General features: G+C 44.2%; 1 protein-coding gene across 1 annotated transcript in view; it reads right to left on the reverse strand.

Moving 5' to 3' along the window:
* NPHP4 (nephrocystin 4) overlaps positions 1-25043 on the reverse strand; it is a 1060260-nt gene that overhangs the window by 57799 nt on the left and 977418 nt on the right. The window contains exon 27 of the mRNA XM_069610268.1: positions 10277-10456. Within this exon, the coding sequence (XP_069466369.1) occupies positions 10277-10456 (180 nt within the window). The remainder of the gene's footprint in view (positions 1-10276; positions 10457-25043) is intronic.

Genomic DNA, 25043 nt, shown 5'->3' on the forward strand with positions numbered 1-25043 from the left:
TTTTTTGTCACATGAACGAACCTTTTATCTGATCAACATTATGATAACGTGCGTATGTAGCACAAAGGCGCTGTTGAGGCATCCAAGCGCTATCATTCCATGGGATGACAATCAGAAGACATGAGTTCGGCAGAAACGCTTAAAGTGATCAGTTCTTGCAGTGCAAGGTGACATCAAACCCTTAAGCTAGCTCAGTGAGTCAAAGCTATCTGAATCCCAGCAGGACCGACTTTGCGCTTGCCGAGGTGGGTAAACTGCTGCAATTCAATCATCGAGCTTGTGCTGCGTGCCGTAGAAATGATGATGACGTATTTATAAAGTGATTTGTGACAAATGCCTGCCGCCTCTTAGCGCTTAACCAGCGCTATTAGCCTTATTCTGGTGCTCGATTTATCGACCACCAAACGATGATGGGCCCAGCACGTTACCTGCGAACTACCCAACTGGAGACCCATACTTAATATCGCAATGATTCTTTATTATCCGTTTCATTATGATAATTATTATATTATAGCGCCTTTTCAGTCCGTGCAAGCTTCTATGGTCGCTTTCTTTTTTCGAGCCAGTGTTATCCTTGCCCTTGCTGGCAGGCAGCGCAGCCCCTTACATGTCGGTCGCTGGCGGTACAGAGTGTTCCTCGGGACCTGCATCCCCCTCTTGAACCCCACCAGTCCTCGGTCACACTGGACGCGCTCATCACTTCTCCGAACACAGCTCTTCTGCGCGCGCACGTGACGCCTGTTATCCGCCACGTTGCTGTCCATAAATGCTGATGTTCATGTTTCACTCTGCAACCCGAAGCTTGTTATTGTTGGCGGAAGTTCTCAGACGCCGGGTGGGTTTATTTTGTTAACACGACACTCAATGATTCGGATAAAGACATCCAGGGATACAGGCCGGGCTTGGATGGAACTCACAACGTGTGGGGAGCCCTGCTTTGGGCTTAGGCGGGCACCCACGCACGCCTCCCACATGACCACCTCACAGTGTCAACGATACAGTACCAAATACTTGTGTTTAGTATTTAGTGTCTGCAGAAAACCAAAATATGACTGAATGTGTTTTTGTAAGTAATGTCAATAAAACATTTAACTGTTTTTTGGGGCGGGTTGGGGGGGAGGGGTTGTACATAGTTGGGTTATTGAATGTTTCTTAAATAGTGTGTTTTCCTTTGATCCATATGATTATTGTATGCTGTTTTTACTTACGGTTAAATAAAGGTTAAAAAAAGGAACGTTTTGCTATAAATAAAAATAATAAAACGCAGAAGGGACATAAATAATTACTGCTGTCGAAAGTATTCTCATCAGTGTAAAAAAATAAGTCAGATACTCTACAAGTCAGATCTTTCCCATTCAAAGAGGGCTGCTAATGTTGGCTTGTTTCCAGAGAGCTTCCTTAGAGACAGTCATCCAAGATGGCTGCCTCCATGGAAGACTTGAAAGAGTTCTGAGATGGGCAGGAATGGATGGGATTAGCCACAAGGATAAGCATGGCTATGGGCAAGCAATGGGAGGGATTCAATAACCAAACAACTGTATCCCTCCTCAAATGCCATCTCCATTGGAAAAGCATTACAGACCCTCATTCAAGGCCCATATTAGAAGCCCTTATGTTAAAGCTCTTATTTTAATGGCAATCGTTTTGGCTTAAAGGAAGCGCTTTCAATGCCACCTAATAGCCCAAATTAAAGGGAAGCTCTTCAGACACGTGCAATCACAGGCTCCACTGCTCATATTTATGCTAGCTCAATATTTCTCTGCACGACAGATGGAGTATGTAGGATGGATTAGTTAACATGGCAGGGGACTAATGACTACAAGTTTAACAGTCATGACAATGCGCACATGGTTCTCCCTGGTGTATCCAGTATCCTTTTCACTGTTGTGAGAAACCAGAGGGTGTCTGAACCGCTAGTTCCCGGCAATCTCTCTGTCAGGTGGCCAGGGCACTATCATCGCCTTTGGATCCAGACCCTGGGGGTGGACCAGTGCAGGAGGATCACCTGGGTGAGGGGTCTTCGGGGAGTGGGGGTGAGGCAGCCAATGGTGAGACGCAGTATTGCCCCCCATTTTGTTTATCTAACCCATCCTATTTTTTAGTATTCTCCAAGGTCCCAACCCCCCAACCGCTTTTTACACAAACACTGAGCCGAGGAAGAGGGTGACAGAGTAACAACATACACTTTCAAACATCATACTGGACATGTCCCGCTAATCGAGTCAGGCAAAGTCAGGCTCTTGATTCTAAGTGCATACACCTGATACCAATTGGCTCTCCTCACACAAATAAAAGGCAGAACCTAGAGACACACTCTGAGTAAGGCAGAACACGAGTACGAGCAGAACCTTCGGGACAAAGGCAAACCTACTGGAGCAGAGCGATGGACGAAGGGACAAGAGCAGCAGGTCGAAACCCCCAAGAGTTCCCTACTGGAGGTCATTGCCTCTGACAGGCCATGAAAGACATGGGGAGAAGGCCAGATCCCACATCAGATGGCTGCATTGTGTTTCAAGGATGCCAGCGACCCTCCAGGGTGAACGGCAGAGTAGGGAAGGCGAGGCCAAGCCTGTGGTACTAACCTTAACTCGTGAATTGGAAATCGTAAAACCAAGAAAGAAACGCATACAGCCGGTGAGTTGACAAGCGACCTGCGAGACCATTGTGTGTTAAAGTTTGAAGGAGCAACATTATATTGCTAGTGAAGGCTGCACACTTGGATGAGATGCAAAGAAACGCCTGTGATTGAACTCTGAAGTAAGGGCAGCTCTGAAACAAGTGATATTAAGTAACAGAGACATCCGGCGAAAGGAAGTAACCCACTCGAAAATCTCTGTGAAAAGTATATTGTTTGAAGCGATACAAAGAATGAACAGCAAAATTGAAGTAAGCCAGATTAATTTCTAGACAAGGGGAGAGTGAAAGTAAAACTATGAACTTTGAGTCGAAGTGGTCCTGCAGTGGTCTGTAAAGAAAGCCACGCACATTCGAAAGTCTTCGACATTTGAAAGTGGTACAGACCCGACAGAGGGAGACCCAAAGTGTAAAAAGCTTGGGAAGGGAGCCCCCTTGCAGGTTTTTGTTGAACATTGTCATGAAAGGTCTGAGCCCAAAAGAGCGGGACCTATGTGAACTTTGTTGTGAGAGGTCTGAGCCCGACAGAGGGGGACCTATGTGAAATTTGTTGTGAAGGGTCTGAGCCAGAAAGAGGGGGACCTATGTGAGCTTTGTATTTAAACATTATTTGGAAGTCAGGAAACGAGACCTTAACGTGGAAGGCCAGGCGGGCCTCAATCCACGTTTTGGAACTGTTTATTGTGTTGAAAACCGAGCCTGAGTGTGTCATCTTGCCTACAGGGACAGCCTTAGTCTGGGAGGTCTAACGCGGGGAGGAGAGATGGTTCAACCACATTTATTCTTTGAACACGGATTTTTCCTTTTGCAAACATTTCATTTTTTTGTACAAGAGATGGGGCAAGCATTAGGTTTTGTTAGCATAGCTCATTTTGATTTGACAGACTCCACTAGGACTGTTTTGTTTATCGTTTGATGGTCAAGTCTACTCCCATCTTAGTTATAGGATAAAGTAGGAGTTTCTGCAGCTCCAACAATTTCAATAAAGGTTTTACAAATTGTACCCATTGTGTCAGTGTCATACTTGTGATACCATGCCTTCCCTGCACTGTACTCCTGCCAACAACTTGCAAACCCCAAGGGCCTCATCACGAGTTGGGCGGTATTCCGGCGGTATTACCACTAGGTTACCACCCACGCTAATAGCGTTACCGCCAACCAGTCTAGCACTATTAGCGCCGGATCAAGGGTTGGGCGGTAACCGTAATTCACCATTCCCCATTGGGTCCATTGGGAATTTTTCCGGCGTGCTTACCCCCCAGCTCTGAGCTGGTCCAGAGTTACCAAAGAATAATGTGCGGTCTAGTTGTTGTAATGACCCACAACAGAGCAGGACCTTTAAGCATTTAAAGGCCATTCAGGTGCGGCCCAAAGGGAAACAGCAGGAAGAAGCAGAGGTTGAAGTTGCAGCTGTGCTGACAGCGGGATGCCGTGTGGAGAGTCTGGTGGAGGTCGGGATACCTAGTGTATGCTCAGGACGCGCAGCGGGAAGTGGTATTGAGGCGCGGGACTGCGAGGGAGATAGAAACCCCCTGCATCCTGCTGCCCGCTCCGGTGTAAGATAGTCACCGGTGAGCACACAGGGTTGTGCAGGATTCGTTGACAGTCAGCGCGAGCAACGGTAGGCTGGCAGGAACTGTCAAACATTGCAGCAGCCCCGATGTACGAAGAAGTGGAAGCAGCATGCCAGAAGGAGACGCCAGAACCAACCGGTGAGTTGGCCTGATGCAGGAGACCCGGGGCGCTCTGAAGGACACCGCTGAATGATTTTGAATACCAAACTTTTGAATTTAAGAAAACCGTGCGTAACTCTCCTATTACGAGAGGTGGAATAGAGAATATTGCAACCCGTATTGCCAAAGCCAAATTAGGGAATATCCAATAAGGGAACATTACAAGACGCACTGCCCAACCCAAAGAGAGGCAATATTAAACCAAAGGAGATTCAACTTTCCTGAAGAGGGACCTCTAAAAAGGGGACAGTATAACTTACACTGCCAAAGCCCAAGAAAGCTGAGAGCGATACCAAGGCAATATGAATTTGACAGTCCCATAACAAGATACCTTCAAAGAGGAAGTTGTAAACCACATTACCCACAGGTTGTGTACAAGAAAATCAACTAAAGCAGGAAAGAAACCCTCCTTATAACAAGGAACAAGGGGGAGAGAAGTGTAACCTGTATTGCTTATGGCAAACAGATCAATGTGAGAACTATTATCATTTTGTGCAGAATGTTGGAGAAAGAAACTGTATGCCAATTGTGTTAACAAGCCTTACCACAGAGTACACGTGTATTAGTAGGAGTTTTATCCTGGCAGGAGAGTAAACCAGGAAAAGGATGAATAGTGGTAAGTCCTGGCAGTCGAGTGGACCTGGAAGAAGATAACTTGAAGTACTGTAAATGTGGTAGAAGGCTGTGGTAGAAAGAAGTGGCAAATCCTTTACAGTGTTTGATGAACTGATGTATAACCATCCTGAGTAAAATGTTTCAAAAGAAGGAATATGACGTGGCAACAATTGATTGATTTTCAGAGAACATTTACTTTGACTTCTGAATTGCTGTGTGAAGAGAAAGTCTTTTGGTTTACCAACCAGAAGGTTATGCAAACTAACTATTGTTTGCAAGTGTGAAAAACCTATTGAACTAAGACAGTCACTTTGCTAAGTGAAGGATATATTGAATGAAAAGAACTTTAATTCTACATTGAGTGGAACTTCGCTAGTGCAAATAACTTTTCTGAAACTAAACTTTGGTTTGAAAATCCTGACTTGATCTAGGGAAAGGCGATCCAACCCTGGTGACAAGGATTCCTGACTATAACTTTTGTGTTTGAATTTGTTTGTTGTTTTGTGAAGTTTAAACCGCCAAATAATTCCTCTATGATTTTGTTGTGTTTACTAGTGTGAGAAACAGATATTTCTGGACATTGGGCCATATTCCTTTAGCCTTGTTAGGCTAGGGGAAGAAAGGTGTTTGTCTCAACCCTTTTTATTTACTAAAATGGCAACTTGTGAGAAACCTATACCTGTGTGTCTGTCTCGCATTTCTGACTCCTCACAGAGCAGAGGAGCATGAGAAAGGAGTAACATCAGAAGAGGAGCAGGCTACGATAGAAGTGCTGTAGTGGAAGAAGGGAGAAAGAAAGAGGGGAGAAGTAATACATATGGAAAACATTGGTGCAGAGTCTGTGAAGAAGAAAGAGAAGTTAGAGGGGGAGAGAGCTGAGAGAATCAGGTTTGAGGAGATTGGAAAAGAGGCTTTTGAGAACAAGGAGAAGGAATGGATGGAAAGCAAGAGAGAAAGGTGAGCTGGAAAGAAGGTAAACGTCTTGAGAGGGGTAAGGTAACTAAAAGGGAAGGAGGAGATCAGAGAAGAAGTGCTGGAGGCCAAAAGGGGGATACAGAGGGCGTGGCCACTGGGGAGGTCTCAAGGAAGAGTTAAGACAAAGCATAGCAGCAGATGGCCCTATGGTTTCAGTGACTACATTCTAAATGATGATTTTTATTTGTGACAGTTTATTATCCAGGTTAGTTTGACTTTGAATATTTAAAGTGCAAAGCAACAGTTTGTTGGTTGCTTGATCTTTCCAAGCCCCTCTCCACAATCACTTTCTTCAACCTTGTTCTATCAGAAAAACACCCAACCTAGCAGAGGAAATTCCTTAAGGCCCCTATCCACTCTCCCATGTCTCTCATTCCCACCATTTCTTTCAAACTGGTGGGAATCCACCTCAAGCCCAATAACACGTTCTTTACGTTCCCCTGTCCCACTACCCTACTCACGCCCAGTGCTCCCTCACCTGTCTGGTTTCCTTCTTTTACTGTGCTATAGACCTGCTACATTAAGGGTGCCTCCCTCCTCCCTGCAATTGTGTGCTGCATGCATTTGCCGCCTCCACCTAAGACAGCAAACCACAAACTCTCAACCCATTGTTTTCTTGCCATTCCAACTACACTTTGTGCTTAGCAGTTGCCCACCACTCCCATCTTCACATCTCATTTAATTTACACTTGTGCTTATCAGTTACCCACCACTCCCACCTTCACATCTCATTTACACCTGAAGAAATCATTAATGTAACTGCCTTTCATGCATGCACCACTTGCAGGTCTTGCTGTGCACACATGCCCTACTGTTGTGCCCCATTCACGTATGCAATAAACACAATGGGTGGCTATAAATCTGTCAATTGAAAAAAAATGTGTACGTACAATGAGTGCACACTACAACAGATTTGTTAATCAACAGCAAATGCATGCAGTGGAGGAGAGAGGACAGAGCAAGGGAGGAATGTAGAAAGAGAAGGAGTCAAGCTCAAGAAACGCCTGACCGACAGAATGCCTTCAATCCCAGTGTTTGCAGAAACTGAATCTGCCAACTACCCTGTGGCTCCAGTGTCTCCCCCATTTCCACACCTAGGGAGATGTGGCATAGCATTTGGCAAACTAGGAATCCTGGCCGTCAATACAAGGGCCCCTCAAGCATTGAAAGGTGGAATGGACTATCTAATAGGCCAAAATACTGACTAGGCGACGAAAAAGGAACCACTCAGCAAAGCTAAGAAAGACGTGCTGGATACAATTGAAACCCCAAACAGTGAGGGCCTCATCACAAGTTGGGCGGTATCCCAGTGGTATTACCACCGGGATACCGTCAGGGCAAATACCGTTACTGCCAAACCCACCGGCGCTATTAGCGGCGGATCACGGGTTTGGCAGAACAGTAATTTCCCATTCCCCATTGGGCCCATTGCGGAATTCCCCATTCCCCATTGGACCGAAAGGGAACCTTTGATGTGATTACTGTCGGCGGTATTACCACGTGGTAATTGCACCAAAAATTGTCAAATTCCCGGCGCATTTACCCCCAGCTCAGAGCTGGGGGTAAATGCTGCCAAACCCGTGATTTGGTGGACCCTTAAATGCGGCGGTAATAGCATTACTTCTGCATTTAAGGGTTACCGCCAAACTTGTGATGAGGCTGTGAGTGTCTTTTTACTTGACGGCTAGGAGGTAGGGCCCAGTGAAAGAGAGGGACGTACTGATGGAGTATAGTCTTCCATAGGACAGCTGTAATTGTTCATCCTTGATTTTTTTTAAATGTTCAGGAATCTTAATTTTAGACCACTCTAGACCATTTACATACTTTTGTTGTAAAATAAACCTCTTTCAACTACCATTTCCAGTCTTGAGTTGTCTGTTGATGCCTTGGCTGTGACAGAGTCTAGGAAGAATAACTCGCTTTCAACTTAAAAAAGTACTGGAGGCAGATATTTATAATCAGTCGATGTGGATGAGGTTTTCATTTTTGGGCAGGGTGCTGATGATGACGTTTAAATTACCCAGAACAGGACAATAAGCCTCATTATGAGTTTGGTGGTATCTCAGCAGTAAATCTGCGGAGATACCACCAAACAGATATACTGTTAGCACCACTTGGTCTGGCAGAATTACTGCTGGATTACAAGTAGCAGTATGGCAGTGTTAGTCCCCATTTACAGAGTCCATGGTATTTCGCCAGAAATTCCGACTGCCGTAATTCTGCCAAAATTGCAGTTTTTGGGGAGTAAGGTGGTGGAATTACCGCCAGCATTTTTCTGGAGGTTTTTCCTCTAACTTACCTCCAAACCCATAGTTCAGCGGTGCAGTAATGTGGCAGTATTGCAGTGGTAGCTCTGTTACCACTGCATTACCACAGTTTCTGGCCACACTGCCAAACTCATAATGCGGCCCAATGTCCTTTACTGTTTTATTCCTTTTCCACACAAAATATTGTATACAGGAAATGTGGCAAACCTCTCACGGACCTTCCTATCATCGCAGCACAGAACTCCTTCCCCCACAGGAAGAGTCTCTACACTCATTCAGGAAGAATGGCAGTCATCTATCAAAAGCTTCCACATTTCCGGATAGGAAGCCTTGAAAAATACTTGATTTCTCAATACCATGGACGGGACAAAGGCAGTAAATATAGTCCACATGAGAATCTTGCAAAAAGATATTCTTTTTTATCAAATTCAACCGAGATTTATCCAGAGGGCGAGCTTGGAGTTCCTATTAAATTCAAAGACACTCCTTGCAGGGACAAACAAGTCTTCCGTCTGCGTTCAGCTTGTTGTAGTCAAAGTAGAAACTATTAAGCTAAACTGAGAAGAATGAACCAGAACAGTGAGAAAGAGTTGGTCATGGCTAAACTGTCATCCCAGGTGGCCTGTAGCATGATTTCAGTGCCAAACCTAAGGTTGTATGAGATTTCAATGCTCAAGGGCGAGGTGATTTACAGAAAATGGTTAAATTGGCACACAACCTCCTTTTCAAGGTAATCTGGTAAAGGAGATCAGTTGGGAAGTGTCTAATAGTAGAAAGTGTAGTCAGGGTAGTCTGTTTGAAAGATGTGGGAACAGTGTTTCTTATGTGGATGATATTATAGGTCCAGGATATTGGCAATTTTGAAGGCCTGGTTGGACGGCAATGCATCACTCAAGGGCTGTGAGGCTCAGAGTGTAAAGGAAGACTTCAATTCACACAGAATTAACTGGCATTAGGTGTACCTGGGCTGTGATGCCAGGTGAGGAAGCAGGCAAACGACAGAGGAGAATTGTTATAGTGCAAGTCAATATTGGTTAGGGCCTTTTAATATGAAGATGATGTTGAGGTCATTGCATGCATACAGGTACACTATGGTTAGGGGATGCCATGCAGGCAGTAGCAAGAAACATTTATCGGGCACAACCCAGTTAAATTTGGAGGTCAAGAAGTTCCTTTTGGATTTTTCCCTATGCCATCTGTACATTTTTGACAGGTGGCCTTGAGTCCATGGCAGATTTATTTGTACCAGTACGGTGACAAAGGTAAAGTGGAGGGATGTAAACTCGCTAAACTGAGCCAGGGAGATGTTTGTACAAGGTGTTGAATAGGATGATCACTGACCATTACTCAAATTTGAATCAAATCTCAACATTTCTATTGTCCAAACGTCAGTTTATCTGAAAATGTATCAGTCTAGATAGAATATTTCACACTTTTCTCTTATTTTATCTTTTATTAAATTTGCATTTTCTCTTTTTTTTCTAATCAACAGGTGGGCGCTGTCCTTCAAAATCCACTTCAGAAAGATGTGACGAGAAAGAACAGAGGGCCTCATTAAGTTGGGTGGTGTGGCTGAAATTGCAGCATTGCTGCTGCATTATCGCACTGCCCAGCTATGGTTTAGGCGGTGGGGTGGAGAAAAAACCTCCAGAAAATGCTGGAAGTAATTCCACCACCTTACCTCCAAAATGTGGCCATTTCGATGGATTTAACACCAGCGGAAATTGCACTGGAATCCCATAAATGGGGACTAACACCACTATACCACCACTACTTGTAATGCTGGAGTAATTCCACCGGACCAAGTGGTGGTAACGGTAAATCCTTTTGGTGGTATTTCAGCAGATTTACCACTAAAATACCACCAAGCCTTTAAGGAGGCCGTAGTGTCAAAGTGAAACCTGGAAGTAGACATGATTTAGAAAAGCTATGACTCAAGCTTAATACGGCACAACCATAGAATACTGAATTGATACCTAAAAACGATCATGCTTTCAAACAAGGAATGAAAAACAACTAGAAACATATTCTGCATACAGTTTGAAAGATTACCTTGGAAATAAGGGGTTGTCTACATGACATACAAATTAGCCATGATGAAACAAGTTGATGATGATCCACATCCACCAGATTGAGATAAATATATTTACTGCCTGCTTTTTGTGGCCGAACACCGATGTGGAGATCTTGCACTCCCTGGGGAGGAAGAATAAATGCACTTTCTGGATCGATCTGAAAAGTCAAATAGATTGTTAGTCATATTGAAAAGTTGGCCATCCCCAAAGACAACCAGTGAAAGCCAACACCAATGAAAACTCTAAGCACACTTCAATAACAACCTTATCCTTTTTGTACCTTTGTATACCCAGTACACCCCAGATTGTCCTTCCTACACATCTCGCAGTGTTTCCTTTTCAGAAGCACAAGTGTGTTCTTTTTCACACAGGCCTAGTTGACGACAACCAAGAAACAAAAGGCTTGACTACCAGTCCTGGGTGCAGAAAAAAAAACCTTCATCTAATGTGAGAAACAGATTTATCTGAGGGGATGTTTGATTTTTCATATCTTGACTGGAGGTAACGTGTGGAAAAGTGATGTTCTCATAATTCCTATTGCGGGGAATAGAATTCAAACAATGGTGTCCTTTAAAATAATATAACATGAGAAACAAGAAAACATTACATTGTGAGGGTCTACATCAACCCATAAAAATGTATAGTGGGAGTGCACTTTGTATCCAAGCGTTATGGCTGTTAAGGCATATAAATCCATAACTAAGACTCAAGCATCACAGCCAATTTCATGTGCTTTTTTTTATCACATCACACAGTATGCTACATTTTCACCTATGACACCTGTTCAACAAATGCTGCACAAAACATGGTATAGACTTTATATAGAAAGGAAACGAAATTCACTGGACCCACACATGTTCAAATAAAAAGGAAAAATGGGGAAGAAGCTTACATTATAACAACATTTTAGAATGTTTCAAACTATTAACCCACAGTTTAGTATATTCACATTATGCACAAATGCTGTATTTAATAATGTTCACAGCACTATGGCCTCACACAATATCCATACAATCTTGGATGTCGACTCACTACCTTCATCTTAACCCCTCCAAGACAGAGGTTCTTTTCTTCCCGCCTTCTACTATTCCTACCCAACCACCCTCTATTATCTATGTCTTATCCCCATCTGCCATTCCGATCTCCTCCTCTGCCCGCAATATGGGTGTAATTTTTTTTATCCGGCCCTTTGCTTCTCGTCCCATATCTCAACTACTTTCCGTTCCTGTCGTTTTCTTTTTTTTCCCCCGTCGGTTCTTCAACTTGGAAGCTGCCTAATTTCTTATTTCGCCCTTGGCTTTTTCTGTCTTTTCTATTGTTGTTTCCTTCTCCTTGGTCTTCCCGCTTAACAACTTGCTCCTCTCCGTTCTATCTACCACTGCTCAATTCTACACTCTGTAATGTAACCCCTGTGATTCTATGTCTGCTGTCTGGTCTCTTAACCCCTGTGATTCTATTTCTGCTGCCTGGTCTCTTAATCCCTGTGGTTCTATGTCTGCTGCCTGGTCTCTTAACCCCTGTGATTCTATTTCTGCTTCCTGGTCTCTTAATCCCTGTGATTCTATGTCTGCTGCCTTGTCTCTTAACCCCTGTGATTCTATGTCTGCTGCCTGGTCTCTTAACCCCTGTGATTCTATGTCTGCTGCCTGGTCTCTTAACCCCTGTGATTCTATTTCTGCTGCCTGGTCTCTTAACCCCCATGATTCGATTTCTGTTGCCTGGTCTCTTAACCCCTGTGATTCTATGTCATCTGCCTTGCCTCTTAACCTCTGTGATTCTATATCTGCTGCCTGGTCTCATAACCCCTGTGATTTTATTTCTGCTGCCTGGTCTCTTAATCCCTGTGGTTCTATGTCTGCTGCCTTGTCTCTTAACCCCTGTGATTCTATTTCTGCTGCCTGGTCTCTTAACCCCCGTGATTCTATTTCTGCTGCCTGGTCTCTTAACCCCTGTGATTCTATTGCTGCTGCCTGGTCTCTTAATCCCTGTGCTTCTATGTCTGCTGCCTTGTCTCTTAACCCCTGTGATTCTATTGCTGCTGCCTGGTCTCTTAACCCCTGTGATTCTATGTCTGCTGCCTGGTCTCTTAACCCCTGTGATTCTATTTCTGCTGCCTTGTCCCTTAACACCGGTGATTCTATTTCTGCTGCCTTGTCTCTTGACCCCGTGATTCTATTTCTGTTGCCATGTCTCTTAACCCACGTGATTCTATTTCTGCTGCCTTGTCTCTTAACCCCGGTGATTCTATTTCTGCTGCCTAGTGCACTCTAACACTGCTTTCTTTTGAATCCCGATTACACCTGTACTTTCTCTGCCTAGTATTTAAGTGTCTACACGGTCTTGCTCCCCCTTATCTTTCGTCTTTGGTCTCCTTTTATTCTCTGCATTGGGCTCTCTGCTCCCTATATCTTTTCCTCCTACATGTCCCTCGTCCTCCTTGTGCCCCCTTCCGCTTTCACTCCTTCTCCCTCTTGGCTCTCAACCACTGGAATCTTCTCCCCCTTCCTCTCTGTTCTATCTCTTCTCTGCCTCTTTTTAAAACTCGTCATCAATTCCATCTTTTGCCTGTTTTTTCATCTTTTACTACATGACCTTTATTGTACCGTAACGTTCTTTTGCAAAGCGCTTAGGCGTCAAGCGCTATAAAAGTTAAATAAAAAAACAAATACACAATGTTTTTCTAACTTGTGAGCATGTACTTTCATCAAGAACATTTAAAATGGTATTCAGTTGCTTTTTCACAGACTATAATGGCCCTAATAAGGCACACATATTGGTTTAGACTTCATAGGTAGAGTTGGCATTATAAAAGTAGAAAAGTTCTCCATTGTTCTAAGTATACTTAGTTTTGTCTCATAGGTGGTGCTTTAACGCCACTTTTAGGGTTGTCTCATATGCAGTGCGTTAGCATCACAATTGCCTGTGGACCATATGTGTCACTTCAGCTACATTTGTTTTGGCTCCCACGTGATACTTTTTCTCCACCATTAGTTTTGGCTTATGTGCCTCTTTGGTGCCACCATTCGTTTTGGTTCCTAGGTGGCACTTTAGAGCCACCATTATTATTGACTGAGATGGAGCTTTAGTGGAACCATTCGTTTTGGCTCATAGATGGCACTTCAGAAGCACTGAGCGAGGCTGCATACATTTGGCTCACGGGAGGCTCTTTAACCATCCACCACTAAGGCAAAGCTTAGTGCTCCATTGACAGGGGGGATTGGTGTGGTGCCTCTCTCCCTTAGACGTGTGGGCCTACACATTCTTGAGCCCTGCTGTTCTGTCCTCATCCTCCCGCAGCTCTGAAGAATGGCGAAGCTTGCATTTCCCTCCCATTGTACGTAGGGCCTCCTCCGTTGGGCTCTTGTGCAGCTTTGGGACTGTAACTCTTAGTAGGCATCTTGGCTCTAGAATGGCCTGTGACCTCGTCGCACTGCCGGGCTTGTCTCTGCCAAACAGAAGGGCCTCCTGGACCCTGAGTTGAGCGGTTCTGCTTCCTCGTGTCTGCTGACCACTTAAGGGGTATGCCAACTGCTTGCCGCACTTGAGGTCTCCTTTGGGTCCTCCAAAGTTGAGGGAAACCATGCAGGGGTCTAAACGCAGCTTCAGACAAGTCGAGCCAGGCAGTCGTCAATTTCCGAAAGGCTGCGGGTGAAGACCAGAACTGTAGCATCGCTGGATCCATCAGTCAAAATTGTCACCTCAAGACCCTTCTGCACCTGCTATCTCTAGACCTCCGCCACCAAAACCAACAGTGAGAGGCGTTGTCGCCAATGGCCCTAACATACCTTTGGTTGTTAATGCTTGATCAGAATTCAAGGGTCTGGGTTGCGCACCTGATTTGCTAGTTTGGTGTTTCCCCTTCATTCCTATGGATGTGAAGTTGTAACCTGCAGCTTCCTGCGCTTGGCTTCTGGTGATGTTACCTGAGATTACTGGAAAACCTAAATCTGCACCATACAAATGTTAACTAATCGAAATACTAACTATTGAATTGAGCGCTATGTAGACCTGTGGGATAACTCAGAATGATTGTGAAAACACCCCCAAAGTACATACATCCTAAGTACTTACCTTGAACATTGTTCCTAGAATAGAAAATGCCTCTAAGTTTAGTTTGGGGCTGTCTTCAAAGTTATATTGACTAACATCTATTTGCACCCACTTTAGCTATTGTAACAGTGTTAGTTTGCTCTGTGTTGAATTTAAATGTGGAGGGTGACCCGAGAGAGATGGAGAGAGAGAATGAATATAGCCACACATGGCCTCAAGAAAACACCAACTCGCAAAGACGATTGAAGCGTTTTTATTATAATGTTTGAAAAGGGGTTCCCTAAAGCGGTTCCTCTCTCTTATATCTCCTGTGGGCTTTTCCATCCCTAGAGCAGGAGTCACCAGCCCCTCGCTTAAAACCAGATTTCCTCTGTTTCTTCCGTGCTGCGCTTCCATCAACGTGGTAATCTTGCTTGTTACCCGCAAGAATCTCACCAGATTTTCTGCAGTAAGATGAACATTATGTGACTGACAGAGGCCTCCCGAGCCCTTCACAAAGTGTCAAACTCACCATCTGGTGATCTTTCACCCTCCCCTCTCCTGCCTTGATGTGAAAGGTCCCCTTTCCCTGCTCGAAATACAATTTTGAGCACTTTTCATTGCTGCAATGCACCATGGGAGATTAAATAGAAAAACATTGGATGGGGGGTAAGCCCTTCTCTTTCAAATGTTTAGGACACTACTGGACAGATTTACAACAAACTACAAAAAGTTATATCTGCCATCGCTTTGTGCAAATCCATCCAGCAGTTTTAGTTCTGTGCTTGTCCAAATGGTGAAAGTTTTTCTCTATGGGAAAATGAATGGTCTTGGTCCAAAACCCGTTTTTTTCTCTACACTTAAGATCTTGACGAATTTGACCCAAGTTTGTGGGAGGGGTGGAGGACATGCAAGGCAATATTTTTGAAAAATGTCAGCCAGATCCATCCAGAGGGTCAAAGATTATTAAGTCGATGATTCATAGTTTTAACCTTAACTATTGGCATGCTGGTGACTGCCATCCTATTATATATTTATTATAGATTTAATTGTATAGTGCTTTAATATACCTGCGTAGTGGTCTTATACTAATGCAACTGTATGTTTAATAAATGTTAACGTTAATGTTAAAGGTATTTGTACCGTGCAGTGTCACCACCGGAGTGGTCCCCAGGCGCTCTGGCAGATCTGAAAAGGGACGAGGGTGGGAAGGTTAGTAGGATTGAGCGGGAGAAAGGCAAGCGAGCAGTGATGTGCTGTTGGCAGCCTCAGATCGGTTTGCACTGTTCACTGAGCTTTGTTGTGCTTTTCGGTTGGGAGCCGTCATGTGCTGTTGTGTCAGGCTATGTGTAGTATATTTTGCTGGTGAAGTGTGTGCGGTTTGTTGTGCATTAGAGGTAGGGTTGTGTTTAGTTAGAGTTTGCGATGTGTATGCAGAGGGATGAGATTATTTAGTGGGTTGGTGTAAAGACTGGTGGGGGTTTCTGTACTCCTGCTCTCTATATGGCAGAGTTGAAGCACAGGGCACCCCAGCCAAGATTCCCTATATGGTAGAATGGACAAATAATCAAGGCTTAAGCTCTCAGGAGGTGATGCAGGCTGGTTCTTAAGTACAGTCTAGTCCCCCAAGCCCCCACAAAGGAATGTCCACACACTATGTTTATGTGATAACACAGTTCTTTATATAAATAAGGTTCAATATATACACACTTAATAACACACTTTGTGCTTTGGCAATTCGAATATTGTAAATATGTACAATGTCTATGAAGAACCACATTTCACTCTTGACTTCTTTAAAATGCACCAACTGCTGACAGTTCCAATGGCATACAAATCAAATAGTAATGTGAATCAACATTAGACATAGGAAGGAAGACCAGTTAGGTTAAACTATGGCAGTTTAGCTGAGTTTCTTCGACGGTTCATCGACGGATCCCTCAAGGCTGAACTCCCATTAAAAAAAGGAGCCACAGGGCGTTGATAGTCCTCAAAGAAATGTGAACTCTGGCATCTAGTGTCCTCGTTGAAAAGTGTTTGATGCCACAAAGATGACTCGATGAAGAACGTAGGTCCGACAGAGGGCATTGGGTGTCGGCGCGGGCGTCGACGATCGGGACTCGATCACGGCTGGCTTTCGGGTCTGCATCTTTGTGGACTTCGGGTGACGGGAAACTCACCGGCAGATTTTCCTCAGTTTGTCGACGACCTCGACTTTCTCTGGCGAGACAAAGGGATTGACGGTGATGGGTAGGAAGTCCTTCGATTTCAAATGTCTTAGGCAAAAAGTGGAGCGGCACGGCTCCGGTCATCGAGCAGCACGCGTCAAGCTGTCCCGGCTTCTGGGCAACACTACTCGACTGGCTTCCAGCAGTTATGGCAATCATCCGAACCCTGGTTGATGGCAATGGACTTCGATGGCCTCGATGTCCGGGTGCTTCACTTTGAGATTCCTCGGTGGACCCCGTCTCCGGTCGACAGCCTTTTGGGACTGTCTTCCAGGGTGCCTCGGCAAAGATCAGCTTTCTGCACGATGTTCCCTCGTAGCTCGGGGAGAGGTCTCCTAAGCAGGTCCTCTCTTGGATCGGTCCTCGAAAGACTCAACAGCTTTCAGATTGGGTCGAAGGAAAGCAGATGCAATTCTTCTTCTTCCAGCTGGGCTTCAAGGATAAAAAGCTTCAAGTTTCAACTTCAGCCTCTAAACAATTCTGGCAAGTGAGAGGTCCCCAGATATACTGTTCTGTCTCTCATTCACACTACTGAGCCAAGCTCAGGCAGCCAATCATTCACAAGGGCATTCATGCAGGCAGTCAGCCAATCAGGCTCAAAGTGCATTCAGGCCATTCTCTTCCATCCAGACACCCACAACAAGGAATGTGGATTGGGGCATGCACCCAGCCTTTCAGCACAACACACTGCATTCATGTCAGTTTCAGGCAGGGCTGTCTCATTCTTTGTGTATCACACACACACATAACATGAAGTGTATATTGGTCACACACTCCATTCACCCAGGTCCCACCCCAACGGTGTACCCACAACATACAGTCACTGCGAAGGCTCCAGCCAGTCTGGCCTGGACTTCCCCACAATACCATTTACGGTTCTTCCACCCAACAGCCAGTCAGGGGAAGGGACAGAGTCAGGGCTTCCCAGGACTTTGGGAAAACAAGGTAACAGGCAATGAGAAACCAAGAGGCCACAGGGGCCATCTTGTCTCTTATCAGGAATCCCCTGATTCATATGGCTGGGCTTGACTGTCCCAAAATGTAGGATACTCAGAGCACCTGTCAAATTCAGCATGGAGCTGCCACCAGCCTACACCTTGCTCTATGGGCCACACACAGGTGCACACAACATACACTAGGGATACAGGGTTGTACCCCTACCCATGGGCGCCATAAGGGTATCCCAAGGGTCTGTTCATCACAACCAAAAAGAGGAAGAGCTGCACTGTCAGGAGTCCCACATGGACGCCTGTGCAGAAAACAGCACAGAACACACATGATAAGGGAGTACAGGACAAGGACATGGAGGCCCTGTCGTGCCAATGCATTTCCAGCATCACAGTTGGTTAGTGGTATCACTGTTTAGAAGTGACACATTCTAATCCTCACAATTCTGTCTAGATGTGACGCAATGCTAATCTTCACAATTCTGTCTAGATGTGAGGCAAGCTAGTATTACAGTTCTGTCTAGATATGATGCAATGCTAATCTTCACAAAAAATTTCTTAAAGTGACGCAAGCGGACATTCACAATTCTGTCTAGATGTGACGCAATGCTAGTCTTCACAATTCTGTTTAGATGGGATGCGAGCTAGTATTACAATTCTGTCTAGATATGACGCAAGCTATTATTACAGTTCTGTCTAGATATTATGTAATGCTAATGTTCACAATTCTGTCTAGATGTGACGCAAGCTAATCTTCACAATTCTGTCTTGATGTGATGCAAGCTGACATTCACAATTCTGTTTAGATGTGACGCAAGCTAGTATTACAGTTCTGTCTCGGTATGACGCAATTCTAATCTTCACAAATCTGTCTTGATGTGACGTAAGTGGACATTCACAATTCTGCCTAGATGTGACACAAGCTAATCTTCCCAATTCTGTCTAGATGTGACGTAATGCTAGTCTTTACAATTCTGTTTAGATGTGACGCGAGCTAGTATAACAATTCTGTCTAGAGAGGACGCAAACTATTATTACAGTTCTGTCTAGATATGACAATGCTATTCTTCACAATTCTGTCTAGATGTGACGCAAGGTAGTATTACAGTTCTGTCTCGATATGACGCAATGCTAATCTTCACAAATCTGTCTTGATGTGACGCAAGCGGACATTTCCAATTCTGTCTAGATGTCACTCAAGCTAATCTTCCCAATTCTGTCTAGATGTGACGCAATGCTAGTCTTCACAATTCTGTTTAGATGTGACGTGAGCTAGTATTACAATTCTGTCTAGATGTGACGCAAGCTAGTATTACAATTCTGTTTAGATGTGACGCGAGCTAGTATTACAATTCTGTCTAGATATGAAGCAAGCTATTATTACAGTTCTTTCTAGATATGACGTAATGCTAATCTTCACAATTCTATCTAGATGTGACGCAAGCTAATCTTCACAATTCTGTCTTGATGTGATGCAAGCTGACATTCACAATTCTGTCTAGATGTGACGCAAGCTAGTATTACAGTTCTGTCTAGATATGACGTAATGCTGATCTGCACAATTCTATCTAGATATGACTAAAAGCTAATCTTTACAATCCTCTCTAGGTGTGGTGTAAGCTGACATTCACAATTTTGTTTAGATGTGGCGCAAGCTAATCTTCACAATTCTGTCTAGATGTGACACAATGCTAGTCTTCACAATTCTGTTTAGATGTGACGTGAGCTAGTATTACAATTCTGTCTAGATGTGACGCAAGCTAGTATTACAGTTCTGTCTAGATATGACGTAATGCTAATCTTCACAATTCAGTTTACAATTGATGCACGCTAATCTTCACAATTCTGTCTAGGTATGACACAAGCTAGTATTACAATTCAGTCTAGATATGATGTAATGCTAATCTTCACAGTTCTGTCTAGATGTCACACTGGCTCATATATGCATTTAAGCTGCACTATAGTCTACCTAGTTGTGAGATATTGCTCACTAATAGTTATCTTGATGTGCGAGGTGGCTGGGCAACAGAGCTCGCAACTGAGTGAGACTATGTGGGGCGACAGTTGCAGAATGGAAGTGGATACATGCACATTACCTTCTATTTGGTGGTAATAAGATAAGAGAGAGGTTGGCCAGTTTGTGGCTGCAGTGATAGCTGTGGCCCTGTTATGTTAAATTATGTTATGTTCATTTATACTGCATATCGAAAACCACCCAGCGGCAGTCTCTAGGCGCCCACTTGGCTCTGCAAGAAAGAGGACGTGGTTGCTTAGTGAGGGAAGAATGATAGGATAGGTCCAGAACCAGGAGAAACTGGAATATGTATGTGTTGGCTTGCAGATGGTAGGTTGCGTGCCCTGGCTGGCTTGTTGTGTGCATACGGGCAAGGTCCAATGCCTTGGGCGTTTTCTGTATGGCTGTTTGTCATGCTGGGGTGTGTATGTGTGTGGGATGGGTAGAATGGCAGGCGTTTAAGGTTGTGTGCACTGTCTTATTGCGTCCGTATGGGTAAGGTGCAGTGTTCGGGTTAGTTTGTTGGAAGTGTGTGTTGCTTCTGTTGGTTTTGTGTTAGGGTATACGCTTGCTAAACCAGTGGGCGTGTATAGTGTTTGGGTGGTGTGTTTGAGGAGGTAGAAGTATTACTTTTGTATTTGTTTTTATTCATATAGCGTTTAACACCTAAGCACTTTACAGAGGTCAAAACAGTACAGCAAAAGGATATGACAGTAAAATCAGTTAGCAAGCAAATGCTCTTTTAATCGAGTTTCGAAAAGAGAGAATGAAGTCAGAGATCGAATATAAAGCGGGAGGGCATTCCAGCGCTAACGGGCAAGAAGGGAGAAAAAGCGGAAACAAGATGAGGGACAGGGAGAATAAGGTACAACCAGAAGAAGGAGAGACTGGGAGTGAAGGGAACAAGAAGGAAAATTAAAAGGCGGTCCGTTAGCACAGCGAGTAGAGCACTCGCTTTGACATCTGTGCAGAGCCGGATGATGCAGGTTCGAATCCCGGCAAGGCCAAACTCAGCCTTTTAACCTTCCAAGGTCCATAAATGAGCACCACACACTATGGGTAATAATAAGCAGTGCTCAGATGCCCGAGGGTTCGTAGAGGGTTTGTAGCACTATATAAATGCAAAATTATTATTATTATTCTTATTATTAAAAGGAGACAAAGAGAGATAAGAGTAGAGGGGAGCAAGATTGTAAAGACATTTAAATACTAAGCAGAGAAATGAAAAAGAAGTCAGGCTTCAAAGGTCAGCCACCGAAGAGAATGCAAGGCAGAGGAAATAGAATCATAAGGAGAAAGAGTGCAAAGAGCGCGGATCGAAGAATGGCAAATAGAGCGCAGTGGAGCAAGAAGGCAGGCAGGAAGACCTAGTAGTAAGCAAGAAAAACAGAATTATTGGTAGAAGACTTACGACGAAATTAGTATTTTGGCAGCATAACAAGTTAAGAAATGGTGACCTTTACAGAAATTGAACACTTGAAATGGGCAGGAACAAGTTACCTACCTGTAACTGGTGTTCTCCAGCATGGGTCTGGCATGGATTCACATGCTCATGAATATTCCCAGTCGTCAGGCTGCGAATCCTCGGTAAAGAAAAAATAAGTTTCAGTTTCGTTTCTGAACTGTCTTTCTCCTAATAACCAATCACTTGTCTCTGGGTCATACTGCCCTCTACCTAAGCCCCTCCTCTGGCAGCCATCTTCAGATTTGGTAGCACGTAAAGTGGCAGTAGGACCAAGTGAAGAGCCGCAGAGGGGTCGGCGGGAGGGTTCGCATGTGAATCCATGCCAGACCCATGCTGGAGAACAACAGTTACAGGTAAGTAACTTGTTCCTTCTCCAGCATGGGGTCTGGCATGGATTCACATGCTCATGAATATGAGAATACATAGCAGTACACACATGCACAACCACGGGAGGTGCCAAGGCTCAACATTAAGCATTTCATCAACTCAACATTAAGCATCTCTTACCTCCTCACCAGGCTCACCTTCAGGCGAACAGGTTGTGCAGCACTGCCTGGCCGACTCTGGACTCCTCCCTGGAATCCAGGTCGATGCAGTAGAATCTCGTGAAGGTGTGCGTCAACCTCCACGTAGCAGCCCTGCAGATGTCCAGCAGGGGTACACCAGATAAGAACGCTGTGGTAGCAGCGATCGCTCTGGTTGAATGGACTCTCAGACGGCCGGGCAACGGTCGGTTTGCCAACCGGTGACAGTGCATGATGCAGCCGGAGAGCCATCTCGAAATGGAAGCCTTCGAGAGGGACTTCCCTTGGTGCACAGGTCCAAAGTTCACAAACAGCTGTGATGTCTTCTGAAAATTCTTCGTGCGGTCCACGCAGAGCTTGTGAGATGTTTTTACCCATGCATCCAAGCCCTACAATAAAACTGTGCAGTACTGGCATGGAAAACATCATGATGGCCAGAACTCCCAGAGAGTGCACAGGGAAAACATGAAGAATAGGCTGCCACCCATTTATGCCTATGTTGTGAGCACAGGAGGGCACTGCCTAACCACCATTGGGCTACACACACAGTAGCCTGAAACCATTGGGAATGGCAATGCTGATTGCCAAAAGCAACCCAGAACTGTGGGGAATCCATTTTCTTAATCCCAAAAATGGTTGCATTACCAGTACTCACCACTATCAGAAAGGCAGCGTTTTAAAACCACCAGACTTTTGTGTAAAACTGAACAAATGAAACAAAACCAGACCAAGGAAAGACTTGCTAAGAGGTGGATACAATGTAAAACTATATTCTGAAATGACTTGAAGGAAGTAATTATTTAATGTATAGGTAAAAATTGTCAGTTTGATTTGAATGTAGAAAACTGGGAACAAAAAGTGACATTTAGCTGAAACCTGGCTTAATGAAACTGAATTCTGACTGACAACTACCCCCGACAGGAGTTGAAACTGGATGCTCAGCCACTCTGCCCCTGGCCAAAAGGAGTTAACATCGCTCTGATTAGATTAGGGGTGGAGCAGCTGGGGACTACAGGGAGTTGAACAAAGGCCTGTCCTGGACTCAGGCAAATGTTATATTGGGGGCGTCGTAAAATAGCTTCCTCTTGGGAGAAACTGGGGGGCAGCTCTGCCTCTGTGAACAAGCTGGCTTGGGGGAAGTGGATAAACCAGTTATTCCACCCTGTGATGTGGGAAGCCACACCCCTTTTTGACCAGAGCATAATTTTAAAAAGATAGATAACTCATAGGGCGGACTTGTCAGAATTATATAAGTAATATCATTATTTTTGTGATTTTTCTGTGAACATTTTAAGAGGCGTTAGGACCCTGTGGTGTATTCTGGGGGGTTGCTAGCGGAAAATAGGGTCTTACTCCAAATGTCTCCATGTTAAAAATCTGACACTTCATCAATTGTCCATACTCCTTGCGCACATGTGTGTAATTTTGGGTAAATGTTCGATATTGCAAAACCAGTTAAAAAGCGCAAAATGTTGTCATTTTTTAATGCAAGCCCCCAGGAAGATCAGAGGCGGACAAGCATGGACCATAAGGAATATATAATGTGCACATGTAATTTCAACAAATTGTGTATTTGGGAAATATGTATTTGGATCAAATATAGATTTGTGTGTAAAGATGACAGGGGAGGGCCCTCTGGCTATAAAATCTACCTCATCACTCTGACTCACAAACCAGTACCCCCAATCATGGGTGAGGGGAGAATTGGGCCAATGAAAGTAGAGAGGGGCAGGCTTAGCTAGGCCCAGGCACACACCCATTTTCAAAACACATAAAAAGAGACTGCTGGGACAGGTAGAGACATTCAATTCCATTTGCTGTGGAGCCTGCTGACCGACGACTTCACATCCAGAGATCCAGACTTCAAATCCATCAATCTCCAAAGACCAGAACTTTACTTCAGAACTTAAAGCAAGGGCCTAAACCCACAAACTGAGAACTCTTCTCAGCAGGCCTCAGCATCCTTAAAATCATTTGCAAACTATTCCACAGCCGGGCGAGCTGTTTGAATTCTTTTGCCAAGAACAATTGCCAGAGACCAGACCAGAGATCCAGAGTGACCCAGACCGCTGTGAGCAGAACCAGAGAGCTGACCCAGATCACTGTGAAGTGCCAAGACCAGAACCGGAGTCCAGTCCAAAACCTGACCAGATCCGTGGCGAGGCCTATTTCAAATTTATATTGTGAGTACCTAGCAGAACTGTGCAGAACCAATCTCTTAGTTAAAATAATCTAATCCAAACTATTTTAACCTAAGTAGAACTGCCTCATAGAAATCGTGTCATCTGTCATTTTTAAAGCTGCACTACTGTCACCTGTCAATTCTGCAGCTGCAAGCTGTCACCTGTCATTTTGAGTTTACTTTAAATCCGAAAATCTACCTTTATTAAATTGTCCGTATCTCTGGAACCGTTTGGGCTAGGAGCGAGATTAAACTTTCCTCTGAAAGCTTGGAATATAAGCTTTCCAACAAGCCTAGAACTGACCTCCTACGCCTTATACTTATTCCGCAATCACGATTTACGCACTTGTGAAATTTACCGCGATTTGCGATTTTGGCTCAATTTCTCCACTTGTCAAAATAACAGCTCCATTCTTTCTTTTGTTAAAATCCGTTGCAACTTGGTAATAACTCATAGAGCATTGCTAAAGTGAGCCTGAACTAATACCAACACGCATCTCCCACTCACCCTGAATCTCTAGAGGGAATTAAAATCAGTTGGCACATTTTCCCATCCATTGCCATCACATTTAAAAAGCATTTTGGGCATGTGTTTCAAACTCCTACCTGTTTCCTCTAAGCTTGCTGGGGGGAACTGAATTTCGTATTGTATTTGATTGCATTCCTGAGAACTGTGTGCTCCTCTTTCCATCTCCTTCCGTTTCTTACATTGCATAGGGGAGGGGGGTGAATTGCCAGAGAAAAAGTGATTATCTTATCTTTTGCTAAAATCATATCAAGTATTTCTGTACTGCATTTTATTCCTCATTGCTTTTCCCTTGAAATCGTAAAAGTATTTTTGCTACTTTATCCATCCTATACTAACTCCTCATTGATTGTAAAGAAGTGTGCTAGTGCCAGATTACCCATTGTTGATCAACATCATATGTCTAAGTGTACTATCAGATATTAATTTATTATAAAGTGTGATATATATATATTGTTTAATTTTTCAAATAAACATTTTAATTTGCAAAACAAACCTACTTCTTGGCTCAGTGAGGTCAGGGGGATTCTAAGAGGGGGGTGTTATACAAGGGTTGTCATCCAGAGTACTGAACTGAATATAAAAATACATCAATAAGGGTTTTCCTCAGCATCCCAGGCTAGGCATTGACTTAGCTGTAGTGTTGATTGAATATCGCTTACAAAAGTGGGGGCTCGGAGCCGGGATATTCTGGGTTAGATTTACCACTTGTGCAGATTAATACAGTGTGCCAACTGACCAGATACACATATCCGGTTAGATCACCATGCTGTTTTACACTGTGAAAGCATCCCTCAAAGGAACGCTCTAAGGAAACGGTCTGTTTTGC

This window comes from Ambystoma mexicanum, chromosome 8 (assembly GCF_040938575.1).
Source record: "Ambystoma mexicanum isolate Mex_15411 chromosome 8, UKY_AmexF1_1, whole genome shotgun sequence".
Lineage (NCBI taxonomy): Eukaryota > Metazoa > Chordata > Amphibia > Caudata > Ambystomatidae > Ambystoma > Ambystoma mexicanum.